Source organism: Morone saxatilis, unplaced genomic scaffold (genome assembly GCF_004916995.1).
Source record: "Morone saxatilis isolate NCDOM2014 unplaced genomic scaffold, NCSU_SB_2.0 Contig5, whole genome shotgun sequence".
Lineage (NCBI taxonomy): Eukaryota > Metazoa > Chordata > Actinopteri > Moronidae > Morone > Morone saxatilis.
This window is the reverse complement of record NW_023340095.1, coordinates 5,117,792-5,131,609: the sequence shown is the minus strand read 5'-3', so window position 1 is coordinate 5,131,609 and position 13,818 is coordinate 5,117,792. Positions and strand designations below refer to the sequence as shown.

The window sequence follows — 13,818 nt, the reverse complement described above, 5'->3', positions numbered from 1 at the left end:
TTGTTGTTGGTTTTGTGGCATGTTTTGGGATGCCACGGGTTCCTGATCCTGACAGTCGACTGTAAGTTGAATATGTGTGGAATGTGTTACCTTTTAGGACCTGGCGGAAGTCCCTGCTGTGAACTCCTGCAGGTCACTTCTCGCTCTCCACACTTGTTCTCCTCTGTTTCCAGCAGAGCGCTGCGTCTCCATCAGCTGTTCTACCCGCAAGCAGCGGCGGTGCTGGACCCAGGGACACCGTGAGCACGTTTTACTCCCCGTTACCCCCGAATAGTCCATGTAGATTTCCCCCAGTCGATATCAGTGAAAGAAGAGATGAAGATGAGGTACTTTTTTTTTTTTGCTTTTTACTGAAACTTTTGTTTTGCAGCTCTCAGTGAAGCGGTGCAGTTGTGAATGTGATTGCTTGCTACCTCTGCAGGTGTTCCTCACGGCTGGAGCGCCTTCTCTGCTGCGTCCTTATTCTGGTCAGCCCTGCTGCATCGCAATGGCCAGGTAAGCACAAACACTGGAAACACGAATGCAGGCTAATGGTTTTGGTGGCATGCGTAAACCTTACTGTCTTTGAGTAACCTTTGCAACATTTGTAACGCCCCAGTTCTGTGTGTACCCGCTTTTGGCAGATACATCTTCTCATACACTAAAGTTTATTTTTCACAATAAAAGCTTATGTTGGTACTATTCTGGCTTACATTGATAAATATCCTTTGTGTGAAGCTATCTGCCCACTTTAGCTCCCATTGGAGTGGACTTACACTTAATGAATAAGTGATGATGAACTGCAAGTTACTGTATGTGTCATAAGTTTACACAATAAGTACTGTGTGATGCTTTATAAAACTAAACTTGGGGAAATTGCAGAAACCCTTGCCTGATGCTGAACTGCTCCTGCATGTTGAGCATGATGTTTGCTCAGTGTATTCTTGAATTGCATTTGCTCATTCTTTGATCTTTTAACAAGATTCCCCAGCAGCCTTTTATGTATCATATAAAACATTGTTATGAGTCAGTGATAAAAAAAAAATAGCAGATTGTTTATTCTGACAAGGTCATCGTGGCTTTGGGACTGTTTACTGGTTTTTCTCAAGTCCAAAGTCTGCAGTGCTTAGAAACCTGCATTCCTTCTTTGTTTGTCCTGTTCTCTTGCTCTGTGTCTGACCACAGATTGTTGCTTGTACTTGCTGCATCTCGGTACTGAGAGATGCTTTTTTCCCCCCTGTTTCCGTCCTGTGTTTAGGCATGTTAGCAGAATAGTGTAAGCACAGGCAGAACGATTTCTTTCCAGCTGTTATAAATAAATAAATGTGAACAATTCTTTTTTTACATACACACACACAATGGTAATGGTGTTAAGGGCCTATATGAGTCACTGAATGAAAGAACTCTCTTCTGCTGCTGAATAATTTATCTTTGAACCTTACTAATGTCCTTCGTTTAATTTGGTAAACGTTGAGTTGGAGAACTGTGTAGCTGTCAGATGATAGGGAGAGGAAACTGAGAGGGCAACAATTAATATTTGATTGACTGTGATCACCACCAGCTAGATGCAGTAATTTAGGGGCTTTGGGAGAAGGCAGTCTTTGTATGCCAAATTAACTGAACCCCTTCTCAAACTTACTGTAGCCTACTGCCGTTTGTAACTAACCCAACCCTTCTAGTGTTTATCAAGCATTTGCATTTTGCCATTCATCTACCTCCTTTTTTGTTCTCTTTTACATTAACATGCATGATAATGCTTTTGATAATACTGCATCTTTAATTTAAGTGGAGGTAGAACAAGGTAAAACCTATTGGAAGTAACACAGAGTGTGACATTTTCACAGGAATGCTGTCCTGTCTGTGTGTGTCCAGGTTGAAAAGGCCGGCTGCTCTGTCTCAAGAGCAATGCCTTTGGCTGCCTGCGACATGGTTGAATTAGGTCTGATTCATTCCCAGTCCCTGGCTGGGTCAGGAATCCCTATTGTCATGTGATCTTTGACATGCACCCAGCGTGGTTTTGCCTGAGGGGAGCAGGACGAGGCAGGGGGAAGGGAACGGCTGTAGGGGGACACCCCACCGTGCCTTTTAATGGCTGAATTAGATGCCACATTAAAAATCACAGCTGGCTTGGGGTTTTCTCCTTTTCAGTGCAGGGACATGATGACAGGCTTTCAGAGTGTTGGGAAAGGATAACAAAACATTTTTTAAATCCCTACATTACTGTCATTTTAGTAATTAATATAGGTTTTACTAAGATAAGTGCAAGCTTTTTGAAAGTGCAGTGATTCTGCAACTTCTTTTTTGTTATCTTAGTTGGTGATACTCATGTTTTAATAATGATGGAAAGTCTGAAGCAGAGCACTGTTAGACAAACATGTGTTGACACGTCATGTGAAGTTGTAGCATTTGCAGGAAAACATCTGCTTCGTACCTCAGATCTGTCCTTAGAATGAAGATCTGAACTGTCCTGTTTCCTCGTTTTTTCTCAAAATCAGTTTTACTCTTTATTAACCTTTGTAATTAAATTTCTTGGATTATTGGATACATTTTTATTTATTTTCCTTGTTATTTAATGATAACTCTGGTTTAATCTACTACAAAAAATATTTTGGCTGTGAATGTTTTAAGCTAAAACAGTGGTGATCATTTTGAAGAGAATTCAGTTAAGGCGAGACACTCTGGTGATCATCTGAGCAAGTAAAAGCATCGTATGAAGAAACAGAACTTTTTTATCATGCAGAATCTCTACCATAATTATTTATTTTTTCATTTATTTGCAGTCTTCCTGTCGTATTTTGCCTTAAGTAGATAGTAGAGTGGCTGAAAGAAAATATGAGCACAGATAGAAAGGGAAGGGAAGGTCCTTGACTGAGTTCAGACATGACATGGTGACATGTACATCATGTGCTTTGGCCCTGAGTGCCAACAGGATGCCCCACCTGTGCTCCATTATACTGTAAAAGCACTTTGAGCTCCATTTCATGTGTGAAAGGTGCTTTATAAGTTAAAGGTATATAATTTTTTGTGATAGCACAGGAGGTATCCAGTGAAACAGCATTTTAATGAAGCATGACACACTTTATTTAATGACCACAAAGCTAATTTAGATCTACATTGTGTGAGCTCTGTTAGGAGAGAAGAAGAGAGCTGGAGGATAAGTGAAGAACAGGACATTATTATTAAGAGTAACACAATGTACCAAAGTTCCTAGTGGCTTTTATTCAGGTTAATACAATGTTAAACTAGCTGTAGACAGTCTAAAAACTTTCTGATGGACATATGTACACAATAAACTCTGCAAACACAAACATCTTTTGTGTCTATCTGGCTTTTGCAGTAAAAAAAAAATCTGAATATACTTCCCATCAGAGAATCCCCTTATATATGAATCGACATCCCTCTGTATGGCATACTGTTATTCATGTATACAGATGAAAGGGCATTGAAGGAAAATTTGCAAAGTAAAACAGTCCTCAAATGTGTTTTTGATTTACCACATGTACAGCAGTCTGTACACTCTGAACAATAACAGAAATACAGGTTCGCAGGGTAGGACATAAACCAACACTGAATTCCTAAAAAGACACCCCTTCAAGAAAAAGTCAGGTTTTCTGTGGTGAACTATTAGATCGGTACCTCTGTTAGGATCAATGTAACTCTCAAATGAAGTAAATGGAGCGACTGTGCACAGATTGTGTTGACTCAGTGAACCTTGTGATGTCTAATCCCTGGATTTTCTAGTCAGTAAACCTACTTACTCATCAACATCTCTGGAGGTGCCTCATATCAAGGCTCATTTGGCATTGTTTTGTTATATTGTGTCAGCCAACAGCATTTAAAAGATCATTAAACCTCTGCTAGGACGATGCTTTATATCTTTGAGTGTGGAGACTGGTTTGTGACTTTCAGTGTTGGTTTACGTGTGTGTGAGGTTGTGGGTAGGGGTCATTCAAAATGTCAAGTGGATGTCTGGACCTCCCTGTCTGGCCCCTTTTTTTTTTCAATTTGACACATAAGATTGACACTTTCTTTATGCATTTATGCTTTTACCCGTGCCAGTATGGCAACTGTCCTTTGTCTGTCATTCACCAAGATACAAGTCAGATACAAGCTCTCTGCTGATAATTTGAGTCGGAAGTCTCAGATGTTTCAGTAATGGACTGAACACGTCTTTTAAAATCCCATTTGATGCATTGCTGTAAAAGCACTTTTTTGTTTCATAAAGACTGTCACAACAGTGTCTGTAAGGTCATTTCTGTCCATCTCTTTAAACTTATACAGCATAGCAGGACCACACTCTTAACGCAGCACAGCTGTCCAAGACCAGGACAAAGACGTGTCTCTATACGAGACACACACTTACCAAGGAGACTGAAAAGGAAATCTAGATATGGTGTAGTTTACTTTAATGTGGATGTGTTTTTGTAAGAAAACCACGGTGGTCACATCCTGCTTTGATTACTTAATTCAACCCATCTGGATTCTGTAGTAAATCCGAAGAGTTGTATATCTGAGCTGGACATTGAAAAACATGGCTCAGTTTGAGAATCACCCTTGCGCCACCAGGCACACTGTTTGAATTAGGGTGTATGTACACATCAGGAACATGAAGTAGTATTATATTGATTTAAATACTTTGTGTTTCTTTACATTAGGGTGCATTTAGACCATTTCTACAAAAGATGTTACCAAAGATTACCATTACAGATCATTTTATTTAACCCCCAATCACACACATACACACACTCCACCACCTAAAATACTGTAGTAACCTTATGCATAAACCCAGATAAACCTACCTGGATAAACCTGGACGTGAAAGTCTGCAGTGCTTAGATACCTGCATTCCTTCTTTGTTTGTCCTGTTTTCTTGCTCTGTGTCTGACCACAGATTGTTGCTTGTACTGGCTGCATCTCGGTACTGAGAGATGCTTTTTTCCCCCGTTTCCATCCTTTGTTTAGGCCTGTTAGCAGAACACACACACTCTACCACCTAAGATACTGTAGTAACCTTATGCATAAACCCAGATAAACCTACCTGGATAAACCTGGATGTGTCACTTTTGAACAATGGCGTATAGCCTGTGACAAAACCTACTTCAGCTACTTGTTGCCTTTGAATTGGAACTTCACTTAAAGAAAGAGCTACACCCATTTGATCCTAGTACATTATTGTTTTGCTGTGTGTCAAAGGAGGGAGGAAGTGAATTTTGCCAGTCCTAAGATAACTTTTATCCGGCAGACACCTGTTTAAATTGAAGGAAACATTGAGGGTTAATGGGGGATTTATCATAATAAAGCAGGCTTCTGCTTGCTGAATTCATTTGAAATGCGTCAGTTTGGCTGATGCACAGCATGAATAATTGAAAAGGATGAGTATGGGAGTTGTTATTACCATATTACCTGATCAGAGGGACTTTACATGATTTTTGAAAAATGGTTTATTTTGTTGTAATTCTTAAGGCGATGTGTATGTCCATTGAATATAGTGCATATAGCCCATATTTTGATTTTGGAAGTGTTTACATAAAGATAACTGAATGTTAGCTGACATTATGGATCAGAGTTTACAGAAATCATCAACAAAAAACTGACCTCAGTCAGAAGAGTAACATGAAATAGAACTTGGATATTGATTATGTAGGCTACATAGTTTTGTTAGCATTTCCATGTGTAAAAAAATGCACTTGAAGGACTTTGCTCAGTATTTGGTCTGGATTTGTGATCCCCTATCATCTTGCTTTTCAGGGCAGAAGATCCTTTTGAATGTTGCTGACAGCTGTTATTTGTATTTTTATGTGCTCCCACCACTCAATGTTTCAGGTGCGCTCGGCTGTTCTCTCATGCTGTCCCTGTTGTCAAAATGCCGGGTTGACAGCGGCAAAATACAGAGGGACACCATAATTACTGCTTATGTTCCAAGAGAAGAGGATTTGTAGGGCCACTTGCTCTGTACACCCAACTATCTCCAGCACTAATGGCACACTGAGTGCCCTCTTAGCTCTCAGCACCTCTTTCCTGTTTGTGGTGAAACCCTCACTTATTTGCTTGTCTTTCCCAGCCGTAATCGAGGTAAAAGGTGGAAGGTGTGAATCCTAGCTCTGCAAATAACAGGACTACAGTAGGAAGGTTTTGTTTTAAAGATCTGAACATAGAGCAAGATGGAAAAGCCTAAGTATCACCAACACTTTCTAAAGTAAAACTGAGCTTTGTCCATCTGTAAGTACAGTTGTGCACATTTGAAGATTCATTTGAAATGTATTTGCTTCAGGAAAACATTTCTAGACATTTGGACCAAATTAATTGTGGTTGCATTATACATCATGGCACAAAAAGGAGATAATGCTGTAGTGAGATACTGTTTTCATATGTAGATTTTAATTCATTGACCTTTGTTGCAGGAGTACTAAGCATGTTGGAGCAAGCAACCAAGCTCAAGCTGCGTAAAACCCCACAATGAAGTCTGTCATGGGTGAACATAAAAGCAGTTCCCAGTAGTGTAATGTAATGTAAAAAATGTATGTAAAAAAACCTTCATGTCGTTATAAACATGTCAACAACCAAAAGGGATTTAGCCCCATTAGAAACCATTACATTTCAAGCCAGGTTTACTTCTACTCTTTGTGGTCAGTTTGTCAGCACTGTAGGCTGCAGCCTGGGTGAACACTGGTTTCCATGGCCACCAGGTGCAGATTTTTTCACCACAAAGCCGTATTTGGTTGTTGCAAAGGAAACTGGATCTGTCTACCTGGCACTTTGTGCCTGTCTCAAGCTTTAGGGAGTGTTCACTTGTCCTTGCTGACAGCCTGCTGAACACAGTGAAGCATGAAACTGGAGACCCCTCCCCTCCACCCATTTACATTCTCTTGTCCGAAGAAATCTATACCATAAGCTTTTCACTCTCCATGTGCTAGGGCTCATCCAGAGTGACCAAGACCATATAGATCACTTCATGTCTACCGTTATGAAGTGATCCTCTGACGTGACTTCAAAGTTACCCTGCAAATTCGGACCTGAAATGAGCATTTTAACTGTCAGATGTGAACACTGTTAATACAAGCACCAGCTACCACCCAATGCATTTTTTTAATGAATGAATAGACCATTCAACATTTCACGAGGCCCCTCTCGGGAATGCCATTGTGCGTTTCAAACCTCACTTTGTCGTTATATCCCTCTTTTTGCACTCCACGTCTTCTTATCTTCTGATTGACTCTCATGATGTGCAGGCAGCCTTTCAAGGCATCCTTGAATTCCACTCATTCACCCGTCCTTCAAGAGCTTCCATGTCTGTAGGCACTTACCCCCTCACAAATCTCACACCATGGGGGTGTGAACTGAGGAGAATCCCATGGGACGGGGAGATTACCATCAAGCCTAGAGCTCTTGTGACAAAAGAGGGATTTGCTGAGTCCTGTACCTCTGTCCTCCACTTTCATATGGTCTTGCTGGAAGTCGGACTTTGGGTGAGGTATGGGATTTGATGACATGGCCCATCTTCACTGTACCTGTTGTAAGCTGAGAGGTGGACTTTCCAGGTGCACTCTGTGTTGGATGTAATCTCGGGGAAGTGGACTTCAATATAAAAAGATGTAGAGAAAGAAACTAAGTGTATTTGCCCTGAAGTTAAGTGCCTCTTAACATCAACTTTCATGCATTGCTGAGAATCTTTGTGAAAACATCACCTTCTGTACATTATTGTTTGACAGTATAGTGAGACAGAAGACCACTGGTGGAAGAAGTACTCTGAACCTTTGCTTAAGTAACAGTATCAATCCCAAAATGTAAAAATCCTGCATTAAAAAGGTAATTTAAGTAAAGGTAAATAAGTGTTATAAGCTAACTGTACTTAAAGGCCCAATGCGCAACATTGAAGAGATTCTGTTGGCAGAAATGGAATATGGAGTATGTGTTCAATAGTGTATAATCACCTGAAAAAAAAATCTTTGTGTTTTCTTTACCTTAGAATGAGCCATTCTAATCTACTACTTTTACAGAGTCCGCTATGTTGAACTGCCATGTTTCTACAGTCGACCTGTATGAACAAACCAAACATTGGCTCTAGAGAGGGCCTTTTGTGTTCTTTGTGAAAGGAAAGAAGAAAATAACAAAGCTCTGATGCACATCTGTAGTCATATTTGTATTTTTCAGTTAGGTTTGATTATTCTGGGAAAGGTTGGATACTATTACCTCTTCAATCCTCAGATATTTAAATAAAACCAGTACAATAACATTATTTATATACATTTTGTGGAGAAGTGGGTAGAAAAAAATGGAAATAATTAAGTACCTCAAAATTGTACTGAAGTGTACTTCAAATGTACTTTGTTACATTCCACCACTTCAGAAGACTGGGATCATGTGCTAAGCCTGGATTTTTACAAAGTGAATGCCTCGGTTGCTTGTAACTTGGAAGCTGCTAATTGTTGTGTGAATTATGAGTTCGCAGGCAATGAAGGGTGCCCTCTATTCACTCGGTGGTTGTTATGGGCCAGGTGGCACAGTGCCATCCATTGAGAGGTTTAGAGAGGAAGAACATAGGCCAACCATGGGGATGTTAAATATTTAGAGGTCCAGTGAAAGATTTGCAGGGCCATTCGTCTGCTGATACAGTGGCATTATCAGACGGGGAGATGGGCTGAAAGGTCTGCACTCAAACTCCTCCCTATGTTGCCACTCGACTTGTTGAAACATCCTATGAAACTTTGTGCCATGTTCAACAGAACCCTGGAGTTTCACAAGTCCAGTTTACAACCATATTATTTAGGCTGGGCTTTGTAAAGTTTTTGTAACCTTGAGTTTCCTGTCTTGAATGTGTCTGACCGAGTTAAAAGCAGAATAGAAGTTAAGAATGGAAGAAGATAATTGCACATAGTAAAGGTGTCAGTGGACATCCATGCTGCAGTGTGCTGTAGAGGACTGAATACTTCTCGCATACACATTTTGACATGTTTTGTTCTTTCTGAACTAATGGCTTGTCTACACAGGAGCCGCGTTTTTCCTTCATTCATCTCAACCGCATCTGACAGAATAGATGCCCTTTTATTTTAATCAATATAGTTGTCTATAGGCCACTTAATGGCTTGTGTTTCATTTGCACTATCAACACATACATTTGAGTCGATTTTCTTCAGTTTTAAGCCCCTAGCTACAGTGATTTTTGTAATGCATAAAAGTTAAAATTTTATTTATGAAGCTTGGTTTCTCAGTAAGAAATTGCATTTGAAGACATTGTAAGGACTACAGTACACCATAAGGCCTGCTGGCTGCAGAGGCTCATATATTATGCGCCTGACTTTGAGAAAAAAAAAACTAATAAGAACTCTGTATTTATTTTAGCAATATATGACCCAACTGTACCCGGCGGCTCACTGTTAAACAGACACGTTAGCCTTGGGCTTTGGCTGGTTTAGTGCTTGTTTTCACTTGTCTCTTGTTACTTTCCTTCCTTTCTTTTGCTCTGTGAATATCTGAAGCTATATAAGGTCACTGTACATCAGGGTAGAGGGAGATATATTTGAGAATAAATTCTCTAACCTTAAGTTTATATTTGATCTTTATCCATGTCATTTTGTGTGTCTGAATTCTGCTATGAAACTGAATGTTTCCTGTTACTTGTCTGAAGAGTTGGCAGAGCATTGTCCAAGTTTACTTTGGACAAGAGACATAATGTTGATACAGATATGATAAATATTGTTCCGTCCTAGCTCTTTTGTTGGTTTCATTTTTGAAATGCTTAGCTAAAATCGATAAATTCAATTTAGTCATATATCTTGGCTGTGGGGTCAAAATATGTTTTAGCTGGTTCACCAAGTTCACTTGTTTTAGATTTAGAAGTTGGTGCACCAGCTCACCAAAGCCCCATCACATGGATTATAACATGCCTTTGCTTGGCTTAAGCTGAAACAGAGGAAGAGCATGACCTGTGGGCTTTTTTGTGCTAAAGTGCCCAGCGGGGGGAACAGTGAATGCTGGCACCCTGGACCCTAGTCTGGCCTGTACTAATTGAGGGCCCTGATATTGTCTTGTCGCTGAAAGCCCTCTTTGTCCCGCTTACTTCTCTTCATCTACTGTATCCCCCCCCGGGCCTCTGATATAGCTGTAGGCATAACGTCATTCCCTTCCAGCCATTGTCTCCATTCATTAAAGGGGATTAAAGTGTCAGTTGAAGGTGAAGTATAAGCTAGCAGGCATTATTCACTGGGGGGTGTTTGAAGGTGTTGTGCCGCGTAAGCTAAAAGTTTGTGCCCCTGTCAACACCCCTTGTTCTGTAGAGGATGAAACTTTGCCTTTTGGGGACTGGAGGGGATTGTCTGAGAGAAAGGTCCATGCTTCTCATTAATCTATGTGAATTAGATGTGTTTGGTAGTCAATTGCCAAGTAACAAGGATTAGGACTGAAGAAATGGGTAGTTGCTCTCAGCTGTGAGCTTCTTTTATGGTGACAACTTTGAGCATCAATTCAACCAACTCAGTGATCCACTTAAAATACATCAACATATGTAATTGTCCAGTGCTGGGTAGATGAGTGGGGGAGCCCACATCTCTTGCTTTTATCTGAAGCAGTGTCCTCGCTGTGGAATTTCTATCAGTCTGCTTCAAATGTCAAGGATTTGGGCTTATGATTTCCTCCAATGCATAGAGTAAGCTTTGTGACAAAAAGGAGTGTTTTACCCCCCATTAATGGGCGGATTTACTGTCAAAGTGTTGATCTGCATTGACATGTTCTTGAAGTGTTGTGCAAAGCTGAAACTCAACACTTGAGTGAGGCCTAGTGGGTTCAAAGAACCAGCAAAAGGACAAAGAGACGGGACTGACCAACAGACTGATCTAACAATCTGCTCCTTACACAACCTGGATAACACACAAATGAGATATGCATGCACATTCTTTCCACATGAATCCCACGTCTTCAGTGGAGGATGTTATTTACTTATGCATTCAGGAGAAACAACAGGAATGGAAGGAAATTCATTCTTGGCGTATATGTGGACTGTTGAGAGGATGAGCATATACATTTGCACCTTTGCCAACATTTTTAGCTGCTTGGTAAATTTTAGACCTGTGTAGGCAGGTAGAATTTGTGCATTCGTGGTGAATATGAGGATCTGATGGGCCATGAAAAAAAATAGATGAATGAGGGAGTTGAAATGGCAAAATATAGTTCTAAATATCACATTTTCAAAGCTTTTTTTTAAAGCATTTGCTTTCCATTTCTAGAGAGGATACAATCTGTGAAGCTCACAGGAAAGGTTTCCTTATAATTCAAAGTTAAAAAGGATTTCAAAGCTTTGTGGTGGAACCTAACCTAGATTGTGTCAAACAACCGTTTTTAAAATACTGTAAGTAGAGGAGACCCAAGTCAAACGGTTCTAATCTGAGAATACTCAGAATGATGAAAAAGTGGGAAAATTAGAGGAGGTTTAAATTATAGACAGCAGCCCAGAAATTATTTCACTTTTAATCTTAACTGCATTGAGACATCATACAGCATACAGATAACAGACTGTGGTTGAGGTCTCTATATTTCAACTAAAATCTGATATGGACATGGTTCAGCAGCTTGTCAGTGTGCTACATAGACAGTAAATAGAAATGTCAGCATCCGTCAGCATCAAGCATTGCAAAATGTAGCTTTGACGTCCCTGGAAAAATGTGTGCTGTATGTGATAACAAGATCTCAATTATACAATTTTTTAAATTTCCAGTCACAAAAAAACATGTGCTGACGATCATTCATGGTCTCTCAGGCCAAACCATTCAAGGTCTTTGTCAGATGTTGGCAAAACACAGTAAGATAAAATCCGGCATGCAAACACTGTCTGTTCCTTTTCTCATTCTGGAGGACAACATTTCCAAAGTGCTTGAACAATCAATGTCTAGGCACATGCCCAGACATGGGCTTTACAATTTGTAGCTATTGATCCAGACTTCTTTCTGAGTTGTTTGATCTTTGAGTCCTTCAGGGTGATGAAAACTAACCTATTTCAGCTAAACCCCTTAAGTGTCAGTATTATGGAGCAGCTTAACAGATGCTGAAATATTGTTACTGTGCAACACACTTATCGACATTATTGTCATTGTTTAATGTAAGGAACTATAAACCTTGGACTTTCTGTGTTAAAACATTAGATAAAGGTTGTTAGATGGTCAGTCAATAAATTGTCCTGTGTGACTGGCAGGAGAATCTTAAGAATGCTGATAGCCTTGGAAATTTGTCAGTGGACAGTCTGCACGCCAAAGAGGTGGGCCTCTATTTTATTAGATATGAGCATGTCTTGGAATGTGACCATAATGTACCTTTTGACTCCTCAAGCCAACAAGCATCAGCAAGTTGTATAGTTCCCAAGTCCTTAGTGTTAGACAGGTTTTGGCAAAAAATAATAATTTCTGGTTTCTTTATCATATTTTAGGCAGTTTAATTATTGTCTTTAGGACCAAGGCTAATTCTTGATATGTTGTCTGATTTACAAATATATATTGCCGAAGATACACAATATCTAACCACCCTTTTATTATGTCAACATTGATATTGGTACACTTCCCCACCAAAGAGTTTCCTCTTGGCTACAAGGAAACAACACCATCAGTAGCAGATAGCTGTTGACAGAAAGCAGGTGAGTTCACTGATAGTATAAAATCAGTGCAGATGCAAAACTCTGCAGCTGCTTCACAATAAAAGCCCTCAATCAGATTCAATCAGGGAAATCAGTACTGATCTTGTGATTCGATTCAATTTCAATTCACAGTCCACAATTGATTTGATTCAGTTCAGTAATTCTGTTACATCAGATATACCAACTATAAAAAGAAAATATTAGAATTTATCCGAATTTTTTCTATCAACAATTATATATTCCTTGAATATAATTAAATTAAATTATTATTATATTATTATTATTATTACATTAAAAGCTAAATTATTAAAACATTTCCCAGTTATAAAACTATGTACCAAGGATTTAGTATCTTTGGCAAATGAAAAACAACTAAAACATGATACATCTATAGTTATTTAGGCCTACATGTGAAAAACATTTGCATAGAAGATGCATGCTATCCCATACGGTCACACAGTACCAGATGCTTCAACTAAGTACAGTGTATTAACTTTAATGAACACTTTGAGCACAGGCAGAGCACAGAATGAAAGTCTGCTTACCAATTCATCTGCACTGTTTTTATTGACAAGACATCAACCTGATTATCTGCAGACAGCTGGCTAGTTAGTTTTAGTTACCCGACAGGGATAGACTGAACTTTTTGCCCTAAAACATACCACAACAAAACAATTGGCGCGTACACTGCTTTCGGCTAAAACTCCCACAAATGAATGCTCCAACTTCATAGATGAGAAAGTTCAATTACCAATGTATTGCTCACTATTGAGTAAACAATTGTGTATATTATATAGGGAGTAGTGACCAGACCAGAGTCAGCTAACCATGTTGAGTTTAGACTTTAAGTCAGTTTCCGGGTCATGACTCAGGGTGGCTAAGACAGCTACCTACCCTTTTTAACATAGGCTACCAAAGTAGACATTTTATACATCATGCAGCCCTAACTGAACCATCTACAAGTAACCCCTGCCTACATTTAACATTTAGCGCAGATGTACACGTTTATTGAGAAAAGGTGCTAATGCAAAGATTCATCTTAAGAATCTATGTTAGATGTTTCAACTAAGAAGTGCAATTAATAGGAGCTGATTATGGTTATGTGAAACCAAAGAATCTTGTAATGTGTGAAAACTCATTTTCCAGTGTCAAGGTGTAAATTATGCTCAAGGGGATGTATTCAGACAAAACATCAGTGACTCATCAGCAAGGCTTTACAGTCA

At 39.5% G+C, this 13,818-nt stretch overlaps 1 protein-coding gene across 1 annotated transcript in view; it reads left to right on the top strand.

The window, feature by feature from the left end:
- Window positions 1–158: 158 nt before the first annotated feature.
- col18a1a (collagen type XVIII alpha 1 chain a) overlaps window positions 159–13,818 on the top strand; it is a 72,046-nt gene continuing 58,386 nt past the window's right edge. The window contains exons 1-2 of the mRNA XM_035677103.1: window positions 159–326; window positions 422–495. Coding sequence (XP_035532996.1) covers window positions 316–326; window positions 422–495 — 85 coding nt within the window. The 5' untranslated portion in view covers window positions 159–315. The remainder of the gene's footprint in view (window positions 327–421; window positions 496–13,818) is intronic.